Source organism: Culex pipiens, chromosome 2 (assembly GCF_016801865.2).
Source record: "Culex pipiens pallens isolate TS chromosome 2, TS_CPP_V2, whole genome shotgun sequence".
In the NCBI taxonomy this organism is placed as follows: Eukaryota; Metazoa; Arthropoda; class Insecta; order Diptera; family Culicidae; genus Culex; species Culex pipiens.
Genome location: NC_068938.1, coordinates 29,773,887 through 29,793,526, shown reverse-complemented (window position 1 = coordinate 29,793,526; position 19,640 = coordinate 29,773,887). Strand labels below are relative to the sequence as shown.

Sequence of the window (19,640 nt, the reverse complement as noted above, 5' to 3'; positions counted from 1 at the left end):
ATTTTTTTATAAAAAAAACTAAAGGTGAAAATTAATAAAAAGTGTTGCTTCGTTTGATACCCTTATTGCAAATTATGAAAGTTTGAGTACTTTCGAAAACATAAGATATTTTGTAAAAAATTGAGTATTTTACAAAAAAAAAAGCTCTCGTAAAGTAAAAATGCATGCAAAATTTTTCTTCGTTTAATACTTTCGAAAAAATACGATATTTTGTGAAAATTCTGTATTTTACAAAAAAAAATCTAAGAAAGTATAAAAGCATACAAAATTTTGCTTCGTTCGATACCCTTATTGCGAATTATGAAAATTTGAGTACTTAAGAAAATATACGTTATATTGTTATAAAATTGGTACTTTACAAAAAAAAAAGCTCTCGTTAAGTGAAAATGCATGCAAAATTTCGCTTCGTTTGATACCCTTATTGCAAATTATGAAAATTTGAGTACTTTCGAAAAAATACGATATTTTGCAAAATTAATATTTAAAAAACACTCTCGTTAAGTGAAAATGCATGCTAGATTGAAACTGTTTGTTTGTTCTGGTAAAAATGGTAAAAAATTAGACTTTTGTGAAATTTGCTGCCCTTTTCTTCAAAAATAATTTCAAAATATTTGAATGAGTAACTATGGCCAAAACATTTATTTTTGACATTTTCAAATTTTGGGCTAGAATCGTGCATCTTATCAAAAAATGTGTTTCATCCAAATAAAAATAAGTAATTGTAAAATCTCGGAATAAAATTCTTATTTTTAAAGAATTACTCCAGAAACATAGAATCTTTCAACCATTTTTTTTATTTCTTTGATAATATTCCTTGAAAATGCTCAGTTGATGAGAAAATTTCTACGCAAACAATAAATATGTAAAAAATTATAACCTAAAACTTGTTTTTAATAGAATTGAGAATTAATTTTTGAATAAATGTTTGTCAAAAAAATACCGTTTATCGAAAACTATTTTGCAAAAAATTTGAAAACCAGAATTTCAATGTTTTAAAACTGTTTCTTGAAGGAATTTTATTTATAAATTTTGATTTTTCAATACATTTTACAAAGTTATTAATTAATTTGTTAAATTGGCATATACCTCACTTTGCCATAAAAAGGTTGTTTAGCAAGATTAAAATATTGAAGCAATGTATTGATTTGATCTGACCTAACTCAAAATTCTAATAATTTCGACATTCGACAAGAAATGTCTGACCTGCATGATCTGTGATGTAACATTCTAGTACTACACGGCAACAATTAAATTTGTGTTTCATTTTCATTTGTTTTCATTTCGATTGTTACAACTTGTGGTTTTCAAAAACTGTGCGTTTTATGTGTTTCTAAACTCTTGGATTCTAAATTACGTTCTCTCCATTGTCTCTTTATCTCTCTTTTTGGCATCGCGAAATTGAAATAAACACAAATATCCTAACCTCAACCGTCGGGCTCCATCGCGTAAATTATCCAAAAACCATTTGCGCTCCCCACCACCATCAACAACGCAACAGGTGCCCCCATCAACAAGGTGAAGCTGGCCAACTACCGGCGGCAGGTGATGCAGGACACCCAGGAGACGTCACTGTCAACCGTAAGCAAACCCAAACCACCACCACCACCAACCTCGATCATTCGCTGTAGCTCTTGTTGCTGTCGTGACTGTTGTACTAGATTCACGCGCCGCACCCGCACCAATACCACCAGCAATAATAATTCTAGTACTAGCACGGTTCTGGGTTGCACCCGGTCGGCTTCGTTTGTGGTCGCCGGTGGACGTGGTTTTGACCAGCAGCGGCGCTACTACTTTGGCATGGTTCCCATCGAAACGTCGTCGCCCGAGGTAGTGGTGCCAGTTAAGGGTGGCGGGAGTAGAAGGGGGCGGGATGTTGGCAGTGGGAGGAGAGGCTTCTGGCGGTGGATCAGCGGGTGGCGAAGGGTAAAGCAGGACTACGATCCGGCCAGCAGCAGCTCCACGTTCTACTCCAACCCGGACTACTGCCTCGGGGCGACGTTGAAGCTTTGAAACGCTTGCCGCTTTGTTTTTGTTTGAATAATAGAGTAGTACTAGATTAGTGGTTTGTAGAACATTACTTTTGTTTTTAATTCATTGTAGAACAACTAACAATTGTGTGAGATTTGCATGCATAATGTTGGGATTGTTTTCAAATGGTGTCATGGTGCTCATTGTCATTCTAGCGTGCGGTTTCCTACACCAGGTGTAAGTTATAACTAGCTGAATCTAGTACTTCATTTTTAGTTCATCGAATATAATGCGCTGCTGTGAATCAATTAATTTGTTATTTTAGTTTGTTTTTATAAAACCTTGCAATCCAAGATACATTCCTGATCCCACTTCGATTGTCATGAAACTTTGTTCTAAGAAAGAATTGCTAAAAGCTGAGAGTTTATAAAAAGGTTTTGCAATAAAAAATTAATCCTGCAAAGAGTAATTCGTATGACAGATTCAAATGTAAATAATCAATATATATGATGAATTTAAAAAAAAAAAAGAAACAATTATTTAAATTGATTTTAAATTTTCCAGTTTCGTTGATTTAAACAAGAAATATCCATTTATAATTTGAAAAGTGAGTTACGTTTCGGTGGAACAGAAATTGAAAAGCCTTGATTTTTTTCTTTGAAGTTCTCAAATAAATTGAAAGCAACACGGAAAAACAAAAGTTGAATATTGGAAGGTTGAAAATTTGGTTGGGTGAATATTACCTCTTTTTTGATTTATTTTACCTAAAAAAAGTGTAAAAATGTGTACCTGATGAAAATTCACCAGTTTTTGATGTAATATTACACATTTATTTTGGCACGAAATCTGTCACCATTCCCTAATGAAAATTATCTTCTTTTTTCTGTGAAGCTGAATTGACAAAATATAATAATGTAGTTTCAAACTTTACTAAAACCAACAACTTAAAAGGCTTATTTGAGTGGCATAGCCAGAATTAAAAAAAAAAACAATTTATTTAATATTAAATGAACCTGTTATCTTGAGTTATGTTTATTTATTCATTTAAAAATATTTATTTTTTTTAATTGATTTAATTTATCGTCTTTTAAAATAAAAAAAATACATATTTTGTTTGTGGATCTAGTACAACACTAATTTACTCTTATTCTATTTTTTTTAGTTTGAAAACAATCCATGATATCAATTTAAAATTAAATTTGAAATAAACTTCTAAAATATCACTCGATCATAATTTGGAACTAAAAATTCACAAGTCACGTGTTATTTTATTCGATCTAGTACCGCACTAATTCACTGGCCTTTCGTTCTCGCCAAAAAAAAAAATTTGAGTGGGCAAATAAAATCAAACAATAAAATAACCATTATCATGTTTAATCCTTTTTATGCATGTGTGTTATTGTCTTCAATTAATTTTGATTGTAATTTTTGAATATAGTTAATAATTATAAAAATTCAATAAAATGGATTGAACATTTAAATAAATTGTATTTTTATTGATTGATCTAGTACCCCATTAGTTTCATGATTTTTTTTGTGATGCCAAGGTAAACATTTAAATAAAACAACTTTAAACTGCCAACATAAATTTGAATTTGAAGGATTCTTTTGGCTTTTTTTAATTTAGAATACATTTTTAATATTTTTTTTAAATTGATATGAAAATTATCCAAAATCTCAATCATTTAAATGTAAAAAAAGACAATAAAATAAATGTTATAACTAAAATAATATCGTGGGTATTCTAATAAAGCATTGATGTCGGTATTTTGTCTTTATACTTGAAATTTAATATCAAAGTTAACAAAAACTAAATACAATCACAACTGCCAAAATAAAATAACTTTTAAGCATTCTTTGCAATTTTGTTTTCGTCTATTTTATTGTAAGCAAAATTGTGCAAGTTCAAAAAATTCGTATTTAAACTGTTTATTCAGAAACCGTTCCATTTTTTGCCATAGCTTGGTCTAAGTTTAATAAACCACAAATTTTAATGGATTAGATAAATGTGAAAACATTCAAATAATACCAACAAGTTACGCTCCTCAGAACATCTATGTATCTATTATAATTATTATTTTAAACCAGTTAAAATATTTGCCACTTTTAACATTTCTTTACATTCTAGAGTAAAAAGTTTCTGACGATAAATTGCCAATACATCAGGCTTTATTATTGAATCCTTTTAACAAAATATAGTTTTTGACCTTGAGAGACCAAGGTTGTCTTTCTACGTTGTGCACAATTTTTTTTTATTCAAAAAATAAAGGTCCAGATATTGTTGAATAAAAATTTTATTGGACTATGACTATGCTACTTCAGAAAAAAAAAAAATCAAAAATAATTTTTATTTCAATTGGGAAGACTGAAAAACCAATAATAAAACAACAATTAACAAAAAGTTTCATGTGAATTGACTGGGATTGTAGGACTAGTATTATATTGAATATTGTCTAATCTAGTACCCCTTTTAAGCTTCGTAACACTTATGAAAGTTGTAGTACCAGAATTATTAGTTTTTTATAAAGCTTGTTTAAGATGTTACTTTTTTCAATGATTCCTTCAAAAATGTGAATGATGCAGTACTAGAGTTATTCTAGTACACTCAGGATGATTCAGCTAGTTATAACTTAACATCGTTGCTTTAGTTTCTTTTCGTTTTTCTTCGACATTTATACGGCATATTTTCTTTAGGTAAGCTTCAATTCTTCTTACTTTTTTCTCAACAATGTAGTAATATAGTGCAATCTAGTACGACACGCCGGTAGCGGGACACAGCCAAAACCCTTCGGTCATTAACAGAGCATTCTTCAATTCTTTTCACCAAAAACAAAATGCAAATAAACAAACTTTCTGTGAATAGAGTCAAAATTTGAGCGCACTTTCTCAAAACCTAGCACTGCTCTAAAGGTGCACCCAAATCACGAAATATAGAAACCAGCAGCAGCAGCAGCACGACCACGACACCGTGTTGCATTTGATTTTTGTATTTTGGCAAATCGCCGTGTGTTCTTTTTTTTCTTTCTCTCAATTGCAGCGCTGGGATGAAAGAATCTTTGTGTTTGATCACGTTGAAGCCGATATCCATGGTTAATAAGTATATACAATTCTATGTGCGTGTGTGTGTCTGTCAAGTAGAAGGTGTGTGTGTGCGTGTGTTAAGTGTCAGAATGCACTTGCACATACACAACCGGAATCGGCTACCTCGAGGAAGTGAAAATTATCTCCCCCCGCACACAAACCTGATAGACACCAATCAATTGGCACACCCAAATACACGAAATTCTTCCAAGAAGAAAGCTCCCTGTGTGTATGTTTATTTGTTGTCCAGTATAACAACAAAGCAGATGAAACCAAAAATTTAGAATGATAGAAGCCAAACTGCCTAAAATAGAGAAGCAATAAAAAAAATATGAAACGAAATGTGATTAATCGTGCGTGAAACGCGTAACACTTGAGACTTGAAAAAAAAACCGAGGGATGAAAATAGCAACAACGTTGAAACGCATCTACTGAAGGTGAGAAAAGCAATATTGGATTTTTCAAACAAAATTAAACTTAACCACCACTGCGTAGAGGTAGAATGCGGCTGTAAGTGAACAAAATAGGATAGAAAAGGCTATTCTGTATATACTATTTTCTGTTGCTGATTATTTACAATTGTATATATTTTCTTTCCTGAACACTAACCAAATTTAATTTCTATTTAATTGCACAATGTTAATTAAAAAATACAGAGCAAAACCGTCATACTATGGTGTTCAAAGTATTTTCAGATTTTTATAAAATACACCACATAGTTGAAAATTACCAATATTGACAAAAAATGTCGTTTTTTTCGGAAATGGCCCTTTATAGCATTTGTGGTGAACGTGGTTATTTCTACTCAATTCGATGGGCAATTTCACATGAAAAACTGATTTTTGTAGAATTTGGACCCTTTTTTGCTCGTTGTACACACTCCATGCTCAAAATCAACAACCGACTTCAACGAATCATCTCTGCGGTAAACTTAACGCAGTAGGCCTGGCCACATCAACGTCTGTGGTGTTTCAATGCATTCCAATCGAATGGCGAACTACAAAATGTTAAAAAATGACAAGAAGGGTGCTAGGCGTAATCTCACCTAAAGCTTGATTGGATTAGATTATAGCATTGTAAATTTTAAATTGAATTTTTCTAACAAATTTCTTGCTTGCTAAAAAAAAATCTTATCTATAAATTCTAAAAATTCCAGAAGTTCTGAAAATCATAAAAATAAAAAAAAATATATGCATATACTAACAGGCTATCGTAACAAATAAAGCAACAAATTACAAATTAAATATAAATTGAAAATTTTCAAAACCCTAACATTTTTAAAACCTAAAAAAAGATCTTAAAAATAAAGCTCTAAAAATTTCCAAATTGAAAAAATAAAAAAAAATCAAAAAATCTAAAAAAAAACAATTTAAAAAAATTCCAACAAAATTTAAAAATTCGAAGGATTTCTATCATTATAAATATTTGTAAAAAATTAAACTTAAAAATAATAAAATTAAAAAAAAAAATTTTTTTCAATTTTTTTAATTTTTTAGACAAATTTTTTGCTTTTTTGTACAGTTAATTTTTTTGGAAAACTTTCTGTGAAAAAAACAATCCGTAAATGAATAGTTTATTTAACAATTATTTTTTTTAAATTGTAAATTTGAGGCGATTATTTTTATTCTAAAACTCAACAAATTTCAAATTTTCCAGAAAATTCAAAAACTAAAAAAAATTATAAAAAATCTAAAACTTTTAACGGTTCTAAAAATTCTGAAAATTTTAAATTTCTATACAAAATTCTAAAAAATCAAAAAATTAAAAAAAAATCGAGAAATCTAATCTAATCTAATCTAATCTAACCCTAGCGCAGCCAGTCTTTCGAGGGCATCCTGGAAAATGCCTTAGGTTGATTAACGCCTAGCATCCTCTTGTCATTATTAACAATTGCAGTGCCCCAATGCAATAAATTGCTTTGAAACATCACAAAAGTTAAAGCGGCCAGGCCAACTGCGTAAAGTTAACCGCAAAGATGATTCGTTGAATTGGATTGAGTTTAAACACGAATGTTCAAACAACAATACAGTTCTGAATCTACAGGGGAGGAAGAAACGTGGGGATCCCCCGCTCACGTTCCTGTTTGTTTAGGCAATTAACGTTGGGAGCCACCATCCTAAGAAGTTTTGGTGCTCCGGGACCCTCGTGGATGGGACATCGAATTTCCGCGAATGCCCTGGACACTATTTGCCGTGGTTATAGCGCCACAACTCGCTCACTGTTGGTAGAGGAGAACATTATTATTGAAAAGTAATAACATTTATCACCAATGCTACTGGTGAGTTTGACATTAAAATTCTAGATAAAATTTTCAAATGATCCTATCAGCGTAGGAAACCCGTGACTCATAGGTTTTTTTGAAAATTTACTCTAGAATTCAAATATTTTTTAGTTGTCGTAATTCCAAAAACGTGTGAAAATATGTAATTATTTTACATTGCAAAATAATAATAATAATAATAATAATAATAATCAGACTTACCGTAACGAGAATGCTGCTGAAAAAACTTCTAAAAATGGAAAAGTTTTACCTGTTAGCACCACCCTATTGATATCCCCTACCATTTCCAGTGTAAGAGAGGCGACGAGATACTTCAGCACATTCTCATGCTCTCCAACCCCGCTAAGCAGGTGTCGTAGTCTGTGTGAGAGCTCCAACGCCGCGAAAAATCATCAGCAGTGGTGCGATGATGATGATGACCGTTGTCAGCAACATGGACTGCCTCTCACAATCCGCTTGCTCTCTTCAATACGAGCCGTAGCAGCATAAAAATAATCTTCCTCTCTTTCCAGAGAGCACTCTCTTCTTTTCCTACCAACTCTCGCACTAATACAGTATCACTTCTTAGTATTTGTGTGATACGTCTCGCTGCGGTTTTTCAGAGCGAAAAATTATGGCGAAGCCAACTTTTTGTCACTTAAAACACGACAAATAACAGAGAAACTGTTCACGACACCGCGAAATCTGTGAACGACCGACAGGTTCCCTTTGTTGCAAAGACTTTAAAACACTTTTTTTAACCGGAACGCACACGGAACACTCGAAAAATAGGACCGAAGCAAGCACGCCGAGCAAAAACGAACCGCACAGCTCGACGTAGAAAAATCGAACTCCCGAAAAGTAAAACCAAATTAAAAAAAAAAAAAAAAAAAAAAAAAAAAAAAAACGAGAAATTCATGTAATTTTGAGAAATCATTTTTTTTATTCTAAAAGTTTTAGAAAATTAAAATTTATAAAAACTCAAATTCACAGTCTATACCAACAGGCTATTGTTATCAATAAAATAACAAAATACAAATTTAAAAAAATCTAAATTCTTTTAATTTTGAAAACCTAAAAAAATCTTAAATAAAACTCATAAAATTTCAAAAATTGTAAAATTTATTTTACAAATTTCAAAAAATCTAAAAAAAAATAAAAAATCTTAAAAAAATAACAATAAGAAAAAAAACACTAAATAAAAATTTGAGAGATTTTATCAAAAGAAATATTCATAATTTTCTATGCTTAAAAAAATTAAGATTCCAATTAAATATTTCTTTAAAACTTGTTTTTTTTCAAAGTTTCTTAAAACATTTAAAACAAAAATGAAATCAGAATTTCTTAAATTAAAAAAAAAAACGAAAAAACTACAAGAATTCCAAAGATTTCTACAATTTTAAATGTTTAAAATTTTCAAAATTTCCAAAAATAATGGCCGTTGCAAATATTATTTGAAGTTTATGTTTGAAAAAAGTGTTTTAAAATGCATTATACACCTGTCCAGTTGTTTTGCCATCATTAGTTTCCAAAATATCTAAGCATTGACAAAAATTTTATTTTTTGCGAAAAATAAAAAAATTTGCGGTGCTGTGCATTGGAATTTCATAAAAATTCAAAACATTTTTAAACAAGCCCAAAAACGCTAAATATGATTAGCAATGCAGAAAAATGCATTTTAGATTGTTTTCAGATGATTAGACTAATATTTTCATGGAAATTTTGAAGTTTTTTGGAAAAATATTTGCAACGGCCTAATGATAAAAAAAATAAAAATTCACAAAAAAAATATTTAAAAAAGCTTAAAAACTGTTTTTTTTTATTTCAAAGCTTTTGAATCTTTAAATATCATTTTTTTTCTAAATTTCCAAAAATAGTTATAATTCAAAAAAGCTCAAAAACATTAAAAATATAAAAAAAAACATTATATTAAAAATATTTGAAAATATTTTTTTTAGGTTCTGGAATAAAAAAAATTAAAAAAATAATGAATAAAAATTACAATTACATTACATTACATTAAATTACAAATATTTTTTTTAAATTCTTTAAAAAAGATCTTAAAAATCCAATTCAAATTCTAAAATTTCAAAAAGTTTAAAAATTACAAAAAATCTAATTTTTTTTAAATTCCAAAAAAAAAAATAAAAATTCTTAATTTTTTTTAAAATTTAAAAATTCTAAAAATTTTAGACATTTTAAAAACTCTAAAATTTCAGAAATTTCTATTTTTTTTAAGTTTCTAAAATTCTAGATATTCTTATATTTTAAACAATTTTAAATTATTTTAAATATTAAAAAAATTATTTTTTTTAATTTAGAAACTTTAAAATTAAAAAAAAACTTAAAACCAAAAAACCTTTAAAAAAACTTGAAATTTAAATTTTTAAAAACAAAAAAAAACAAACATTTAAAAAAACATTAAAATGCCAAAAAAATTTAAAGTTTCAAAACATTCTAGAAAATCTGAAATTCCAGTATCCAGTACCTTGTTCTAGAAGTCTGGAGAAAAACATTAGTTATCTATGTTGAGAACGGATTTTCTGATCGGTTCTGTACCTTCGGCAAATTTGTAGGTATTGATTAATCATTTTCAGAAAAAAATTGTTCCTCTCTTAAATAAATTACCCATTTTTTTGTTGGACTTCTCACATAAAAAAATCAATTGCGCCAAATTATCATTAAAAATCGTTTTTAAAAAATCTTCAAATCAACCTTTAACCAATGATGCAAAATGTCTTCTTTCAATCATAAAATGCATAAAAATATCGTTGATTGAAATCTCCGAACTTTGTTCGATTTCAAATAGTTTTGCTTGCTTCAGAAAAATGATTCCTGAATTATTTCCCATATAAGAATAATTTGATCAAACAAATCGTTTCAAAAGGGCTGAAAGTAAATAAACCAGGATAGGTATTTTATAAACTTCAAACGAGGGTTACATTCGTTTTCGTGAGATGTTATATTCTTCAACTAAGATTCCATTTTTAGCATCACTAAACCTAGATTCACAAGGGTGACAGCACCGAATCGCACACGTTTTCGGCCGATTAGAATTGAAGAAATGCTTTGTAAATGACTCTTTCACTGCTTTATTTGTATCGTAATAAATCTTCAAAACTTTTGGTAAATGGGAAATAAAGCACTGTGAAACTGCTGTAGACCCTTAACAACGATGATTTTTATTAAGGTGATGATTTAACTAACGCAACTTTCTTCTCTTTTTCCGCACTTAAAAAAAACTTTAAACAATTCGAAAATTTACCAACCAGGCGTGATGCATCGCAGAAGACGTTCCAGCGACGACGTCACCTCCCCCAACACCTACCATGAGATTGAGAACGATGATGATGACGAAGATGCGAACGACGACCACGGCGACGCGGACGGCGCTGGCCAAAACTTCCAGCCGCAACCGGGGAGCAGCCACCACCACCACAACGACCACGACCACAACCAGTACCGACAACTGCAGCACCAGCACGAGCTGCAGCGGCCAGAACAGTCCCATCAACAGCGGCAACAAAACACGCGAGCCTTCGTCCATTCGGAAGCGCATCCAGAACCAGCTGCCGAGGAGTCTCTTTTGCGGCACGGGCGGCAGCAGCAGCAGCCAGGGCAGCAGCGGTCAGGGCAATCTGAACCTGGCGACGTCGCCGGACGGAACGCAGCCCAGTCCGGCCGAGCTGTAGAATCTACTAGGAGGGGCGGCAGCAGCCAGGTGATGCTCGACGACAAATCAGTAGCGGAAGTGGGCGATAGTGAGTGAGACAGGTGTGTGAGTGTTCCTGGACGTGAGTGGCTGGTTCATTGCGGACGGGACGGCACTTTGGACGCCTTCCGGGAAGTTTAGAGAAGATTAAAATATATATATTTGAACGTGGCACGTCGTGTAGAACTAGGTAAGGGTCATTCTGTTTTTGTTGTTCTTTATTTTGTACCAAAAATAGTAGCAAACCATAATCGTAAAACAAAAAAAAAGGAGAAAGGGAGGAAACGGAAATCAATCTTATGAGAAAACAATTTCAAACACAAAAACACAGCGAAACAAAGAAGAGGAGAAAAGAATGTTGAGTTAAAAAAATAATTGAAAAGAGACATTTCTTTAGACAAGCTAGATCAGTTGTTGTTGAGGGTGACCGAGTGGAGGGCAGGAAGCTGTTATGTTTGAACAAGAATTGGAATGCCGTTGGTTAGGAAACGAAAAACATTAAACAAAAAACAAACTGTACATGTCTGTCTAGGGATTAATCAAACCGAGAAAATGAGAAAAAGAAGAAAAAACAAAAAAGGCTAGTTTTTAGTTTTGTAAGGAGGGCAAAATATCGTATATCTAAATGTTACTAAAACTGGCTTACCGATGGAATCGAAAGGGAGAAGGTGAAGTTCGGACGAGATAAAAATCCATCGGGGAAAGTGGTGGCGAATGAAATGTGAGTGTGTGTTGGAATGCTTTTTTATTCCTATAAGTTTCACGATCAACAACTATGGTGGAAGTGTTTTCACGAGGTGGATTGGAGAAATTTTCATTTGGAAGAAAATCGATTTTTGTTAAATAGCATTTTCAGATCTTTAAAAAAAAATCACAAAAAACTGAATTTCCGTGGGGCGGCTGTGAAATTATGAGAAAATAATTTGTTTCTTTTGAACATTTTTAATTGCTTTGGGACATTTTTAATCTGTTTATTAATCACATTCGAAAAATATGACATGAGTGGGACGCTTTCTACAAGCTTCTTGACCGTGAGTACGGGAAGTGTTCAAAATATGACGTCAAGATTGTCATCGACGACTTAAACGCTCAAGTTGACCATTGACTCATTGACCTAAAATTTTAGCCAATTTGGTTTATCACTGGATCCGATAAATGAAGTTTCTGTGTTTTCAGAAAAAAAAACGCGTTGCAAAATTTACAGTTTGTACTACGCGTTGCAAATTAAAATTTAAATGATCCGTACTGCCGTTCTACGCATAATTGTCCCATGTCATTTTTGGACGATTTTGACTTTTTAACATTTTTATGTTTAGTTTGATGCGTACTTTAAGAAAAACACATAAAATCTATTACTTTGTTCGGAAAATCATTGAAAACAACATCAAGTCTGTTTGTCCCATTGTTAAACTTCTACGCATAATTGTCCCACCAAATATTTTCTCATACAAAATCAATAGTTTTATGAAGCATTATGTCGTATTTACCTGTTGTTTAGCAAGAGGATCACAAAAAACAGTGATACACTGCTAACTGGGGCGATTAGGGACACATAGGGCAAATAGGAACCCACGAGACATTTATGCGTAGAAACACAAAAATCGGTCGAAAAATTTCAATCGCGTTTTTCTTAGTTGCACTTTTCCGAACATGGGACAATTATGCGTAGAACGGCAGCGTAGCTCACTAAAATAATGAAATATTTTGATAATCCTTGCAGAACTGATGCACTAATGCAAGGACCAATTCTCGACTTTTTTTTATTAGGTCGTATAAACATATGAAAGACAATAGCTTATAGGACCTTTTCAACAAAAAAAACTCTGGAATTAAAATTCAAGTTGGATAATTGTCAGAAATTTGAATTTTACTAGATTTTATATTAAAAAAAAGAAAAATATGATACAATTCAATTATTTTGTCTCTTATTTAGGGTTCCTTTTATCATGTTTCGGATAATTTGTCGAATCTAATATCTCTATGCCGGCAACAAAATTGTGGAAAAATATAATTTGAAATAGTTTCAATTTCAATTCGGTTTTATTGGTGAATTATCAATATACAATAAGTTCTTTTGGAATACATAACAGAGTTTTGGAGTTCCTTTCAGCTGTGTGTTACATCATAATCCATTTTGGAACAATTGTTGCTTGTAGTTAAGGGGTTACCGAAAGTAAGAAAATGATAAGAAAAAAAAACTTACTAAAATTGCAAGGGAAAGGGGATAGAAAAAGAGAAAGCTTAAAACTAGATCACAATTTTTTATCCTTTATAGATGTGCTTAATCATCAGCTCCCCGAGGGCCAGAAATTGCTCCGCCTTGTTACGACAGGTCCGAAACCGCGTCATCATCTCCCCCGCGAGAGCAAAGAACTCCGGCAGGGTGAAGAGATCTTCCCCGGTGACTCCTTGCTGGGTCGCATCGCCGCTACCGGCAGCGACCACGCTCGCAAACGATAATTTGAAATAGACTTTTCAGAAACTGTTATCTTAGTTCCAGAAGTCATGTCATTTCAATAACAAATACTGTTAAAATAACAGAAAGTGTTATGAAATCTTCTTGAAAAATCCATTGTGGCATAAGGGTTTAAAAACAGTTTATGTTATCATAAAAAAAATTGTAATTGATCTGATATTGGTTGAAACCCAAAACAAAAAAGGTTGAATGGCAAAACAAAAAAGTTGAACAAAATCTGGAATTTTGATATTATTTTATTGCTTTTTGCTTGTTTTTCAGATTTTCTGCTATAAAATGGCAACATTATTGATTGTAAAACAATGCGTAGAGGCATAGTCTGGGAAACTAGAAAATTTACTGCATAGTTCTTATTACTTAACATTTATGAAATGTTAGTAAAAAACACAGCCAACGTTGACCTCTAAAACAATTACATTTTTAAAAACATTGGCAAAGTAACATAAAACAAGTAAAACTCCCAACCCATAAATATTCTAAAATTTTAAGAGTTCTTCTTTCCAATGCTTTTTAAAGATCAAAAATTGGTTGAAAATTGATTTTTGGCGATTTTTTAAATCGAAGCCCGTCTAAATGCGGGGTTGGGTTGTAGAGGTTTAAATTTACATCATTGAATTAAAAAAAAATATTTGGAAATTTCCCTTTTATGAAATCAATTTTTTATTGGTTTTCTCTTGTTTCCAGTTTAAGGTTTTGCCTTCCTATAAAATCCCTCGAAAAATGACCCAGACCTAGACCCAACTTTATTTATACTTATCGACTCAGAATTAAATTCTGAACAAATATCTGTGCGAGTGTGTGATTTTGTCGGCATTGACTGAACGAAAGTTGTCCGGAAGTGGTCTACTTGGTCCAGTTTAGGGTCCTACAGCTTGGTATTGAAAATTGTGTAAAGTTTCATTTAATTGTTTAAAAGTTATGATAAATAAAACTATTCAGTCGACGACATAAAAGGGCGATTTTCAACATAACCTCAAATGTCCGGGTTTGATCGCCACGAAAAAGCCGTGTAGAGGGTTGCCATTTTCTTCAAAGGTGGTGTCTGTATTTCTTTGGCAAAAAGTCTGCAATTTATTGAAAACGGATTTTTTTTCAACGAATCGAAACGACTGTTTCAACGAAATTACTATAAAAAAAATAAGAGGAAGGCACCAAACACCAAAAGGTGAATTAAGTAACGTTAACTACACTTCTTCTGCGCGATCACCGAGCGGGGAACGGACACTCTCTGAAAGAAAGAACTAAAAGTTGCCTCATTTCTACTGCAAACACCAAAAAAAAAAAAAAAATACAGAATTTTTAAGATGAAACCAGTTTGCTGTAATACTTTTTCAAAAAATGAAAATGAGAAATCGAAATTATGAGTGTTTCCGGTTTATATGTTCAGTTTTAATATTTCATCGATCTTTTCTCACTAGAGCCATCTATTTGTGAAAGTGCGCATCGCTTGGAGTGTCAAAAGCGTGGTGAATTAAAAATGATCGTGGCGAGTTTCCAATTATTCCAAATTACCCGATAAATTACTGAATGATTGAATTTAAAATAAGATTTTCGATAAGAAGATTACTAGGTTTGGATTCATAAATTTAAATAAATAATATTGATAAAGTTGGAAAGCATCTACACAAAAATCCAAAATATTGTTATATAATACGTTATTCAAAATCAAGCTAAAATTTTCATTATTTTGTTGTTCTTATTTTTTAACTTTCATCCCAATAAATACCGTATCAATAATTTTAAAGAGCTTAGCTCAAAATTGAAACCGTTTGTAGTAAATCTGGATTCGGGTCGAATTCAATGGAAATATTTTGGCCTCACAGATAATAAAAGAGTTGGGAACCCTGTTTCAAATTGTTGATAGTGATATTTACATAGCTACTCAAAGCTGATTAGCATGTCAATAGAGGAGAAAATCGTGACGTCAGAAATGAACTCAAATCACTCAAAGTTCATTTTGTGAGTGACTTTAACATTTTGGCCTAGTTTGACAGCTACCTCGTTCCCAGGTTTTCTGTGGGAGAGAAAAGGAGGCGAATACTTTATGAAAATCATACCTGTCAAAATTCCTAGCCTCAAAATTCACGGCAGGTTGTTAAATAATTTAATAGAAATGTCCTTCGAAGCCGTCTTACAGTTTATCGCTGGATTGCATTAGGATGAACTTTTCTAGTGATCTAAAATTTCTTGGATTTTGGCAACCATGTAGTGAAATATGGTCACTTAAACAGGATGTAATGAATTTTGAAAATCTTAAATATTATATTGGATTTTTTTTTTCAAATATTTATTTTTCAATAAAAGGTTTTCAAATGAGCAAAATTTCTCTTCCACAACTCGTGAAACACACCTCCTCAACAACTACAAAATGCCTTACTCCTTTGGTTCCTGCATAAACAAACAAACAAAAACGCTTTCTGTGCTGGCCACCAGCATCACTTCTTCTGCGCGATCACCGAGCGGGGAAGGGACACTTTCTGGAAGAAAGAACTAAAAGTTGCCTCATTTCTACTGCAAACACCAAAAATCAAACCCTGGAGACAACGTTTCCCAGAAAGTGCCGTTTCCACTTCTAATCGCGTTTTTCCCAAGAATCGCCTAGCCGTAGTGTCGTCATCGTCATCGTAATCAATCTTTAAGAGGTTTAGTTGAGTGTATGCGTGCGTGAAGAAAGGGGGGGAGGGTGCGTTAAGTCAACCACTCTCATCAGCTTAAGTTTGCAGTTTGTGAATAAAGAAAACATGCAAGCTTTTCGTGTCCGACCAAATCAAGCAGTAACAGTAATCTTACATTTATAATTATTGCAAAAGTAAGAAAAAAGAAGTGAAAAATGTACTAGAAAAGTGCGAATGTGAGAGAGAGAGCGCGCCAGCTGTCTGTGTAGTGAATTATTATTATCAAATTATTATTACTATTGAAACCTAGCAAGTGGGATCTTCTGTGACTTTTAGCAATCATTAAAAAGAAAAACAATTATCTAATTATACATTTAACTAGCGTGTGGGGGAAAACAGTTGCAGAATTGAAGCAAGTTAAAGTTTCGTAACTCTAGGTTGCCTTCTCTGATATTCATCTATTTCTATATTTTACGCGCAGCCCCGCCTCTGTGTAGTAAGAATTGTATTTATGTATACAAGTGTATAATTAGCCAGAAAAGGGAAGGAAAGCAAAAAGTAAAAAAAAACTATTACTATTATTACAAAAGTATGCATTACTTTATGTGCTCACACAATCCGGTCCAATAGTTTGTTCTATATAATTTGCGTTTACGCTAGAATCAATATGTTAGTTCCGTTTCTTAGTAGAGTTGCGTTTTCTTCTAGTAAGCAAACATGCAAAAAGGTGATTCCATTTATCGAAAGTATTTATAGACAATAGGAAAACTTTGCCGTGATTTGTGGATTTCGTTAAAATTTAGTGCAGAAAGACTTTTAAAACAAATGAGTAAGACGCAAGACGAATCAACGGAAATTTTCTCCCCCATTTTATTTGGCAAACATTTTTAATTTCTCTAAATTTAAGTGCTCATTATTTTGTCTCAGAAAAGAAATGAAAAGTTGCAATAGCATTAGTGAAACTGTTGTTGTAATTTATAAACCGTGGAAAAAGTGAAGAATAAACGAACTGAATAGACATTTCTAACCTTTTTTTGTTTTATTTATTTCGCCCACTCTTAATTTTTAAGTTTCCATCTTTTCTTATTCAACAAATCTATAGCTTGGAGAAAGGTGCGTTAAAGCTTGGTGGAATGGAAATAGGAACGTTGCTTAACAAACAACCACAAATGAGAATGATGAGAAAGGTTTAGCGAAAAAAACTAGTTGTTGAAATGCTGAGAAATAGGATATCGAAACCGCTGTAAAAAAAAGAACGTACATTGCAATGTTAGGGAAAATTTTCACACCACACTGTGTACCAGAAAGAGTCTTATGAAAAGATAGAGAGAGAATAGAAAAAAATCAAGCAAAGTTTGAAAGGGTGCTTTCCTTAAATCACGCAGAAACGTAAATAAAACCTTCAAGTTTTGAAAGAGTTTTGGAAATTCACACACCAACCGAGCTTCGCGAAAGAAATCAATGGTTGAAAGTTTGAGAAAGGAATCGACGGGAGGGAAGAAGTAATCAATCCTAAAACTATCGAAACAACTAAATTTCTACAAATGTGCGTGAGTGAGAGCGAAAACTTATGGGAGATTGTGTGTGTGTCTGTGTGTGCATGAGCGAAAAAGAAAATAAATAAAAATACAAACTTCTAATCTGTCTTGTATAACGTTGTACCATAAAGCAAAAAGAACAAGGAAATAAAGTGTTGTTTTTGTAATAAAATAATCAACCTTTATGGTGTTTCAGTTATAAGATATCCGAAGGCAATGTACAGAACAAGGTTGTAAACGATAAAATTATCGAGGTTCGATAACGATAACGATAGTTCACTCTATTATTATCGTTATCGAACCTTGATAATTCTATCGGCGATAATTTTATGGACGATAACTTATATTTAATATATTTCTAAATTTGTCTAAAACCAACGCAATTATGTTGAATTTTCAAGCTTCCTCTTAGTAAATACATTTTGATAATATGATCAGTTTCAAAGTATAAATACTTTAAAAAAATCACAAAATACCGTATTTTTTTGAAAGTACTCAAATTTTTATAATTTGCAATATGGGTATTAAACGATTCGAAATTTTGCATGCATTTTTACAGATTAGGAGTTTTTTGAATGAAATACAAAAAAATTCACAAAATTAGGTATTTTCTCGAAAATACTCAAATATTTAAGATTCGCACCTATGGGTATCAAAAGATTTGAAATTTTGCATGTTAACTGTTTTAGAGTTTTTTTTTTTATGAAGTACAACAAATTTCACAAAATACCGTATTTTCTCGAAAACACTATTATTTTTAAATTCGCGATATGGGTATCCAACAATATGAAATTTTGCAAGCATTTTCACTGTTTTAGAGTTTTTTGAATGAAATACTAAAATTTTCACAAAATACCGTATTTTCTTGAAATTTGAAATAAAATTTGAGTTTTCATTCAAAATACTCTAAAACAAAAATTTCAAAATTTCGAATCGTTTGATACCCATATTGCGAATTATAAAAAATGAGTATTTTAGAAAAATTACGGTATTTTGCAAAAAAAAATGTGTTTCATTTTAAAACTCTAAAACAGTGAAAATACATGCAAAATTTCAAATCAAAATACATTTTTTGTAACATTGACAATGTCACTAAAACAAGCTAATCTTCCATGCATAAAATTTTCAAACTTTTAGTTTTTCTTTCCAATAAAAGCGTTTTTTTTTTGGCTGAAAATTTGATTTTTCGCTAATTATTTGATCAAAATTTGCCTAGGTTGTAGAGCGTTACTATCACTAAAGTAAAAAAATGCCGATTTGAAAATTAACTTTTTTTCACAAAATCTCAATTTTCCTAAATTCGTATTTATTATTTTCGAGATTTTCTGATATGTTTAGGGGATAAAAACGATAAAAACCCGCATCCATAGCCATAGATAATTTTTTTCTAATGCAGATATCTCAGCAACTAATGGTCCGATTTTCAATGTCAAAAAATGAAACATTCGTGAAATTTTCTCGATCTTTTCGAAAACAATATTTTCATATTAAAGTCTTGAATTTCAAAAGGGCGTAATATCGAATGTTTGTCCCTTTTGAAAATTTAGTCTTGATTCAAAATTATCACGTAAGGGACTTCCTTATTAAATATCTAGAGTGTTTTTTTTAATAGGTAAGAAATTTTGTCTTTCATATGTTAAAAATAAAATATAACAATATTTATTGCGTGACTTTCTTTTTTGCATCAAAATCTAAACTTTTTAAAATCAATTATTTAATTGAAAATTTACATCAGAAAACATTTTTTATTGGTTTCTAAATATAAATTATTGGTTATTGATTTCCAAAGCAATAAATTTAAATTTTCAAGGTTTATATATTGCTACAAAAGAAGTATAAAAATAATAATCAACTCACAACTTACAACTAAACACCTTTGCAATTTGAAAACTTCAAAACATATTTTTCTTTAATGTTAAATTTTTATAGATATTTAAAATCATTTTAAAATATTTTCAAAACATGAAAATTTAAATCCACAGCACCATAA

At 31.4% G+C, this 19,640-nt stretch overlaps 1 protein-coding gene across 5 annotated transcripts in view; it reads left to right on the top strand.

Moving 5' to 3' along the window:
• Positions 1 to 17,570, top strand: part of LOC120422000 (NPC intracellular cholesterol transporter 1) — an 82,867-nt gene extending 65,297 nt beyond the window's left edge. The window contains exons 8-10 of one of the 5 annotated variants that reach the window (XM_039585315.2): positions 1,499 to 1,578; positions 5,006 to 5,057; positions 10,582 to 17,570. In XM_039585315.2, coding sequence (XP_039441249.1) covers positions 1,499 to 1,578; positions 5,006 to 5,057; positions 10,582 to 11,078 — 629 coding nt within the window. In that variant the 3' untranslated portion in view covers positions 11,079 to 17,570. Of the gene's footprint in view, positions 1 to 1,498; positions 2,063 to 5,005; positions 5,166 to 10,581 lie in introns of those variants that run through there. The other 4 variants (XR_005606065.2, XM_039585313.2, XM_039585311.2 and 1 more) reach the window with 4 other exon arrangements.
• Positions 17,571 to 19,640: the final 2,070 nt, after the last annotated feature.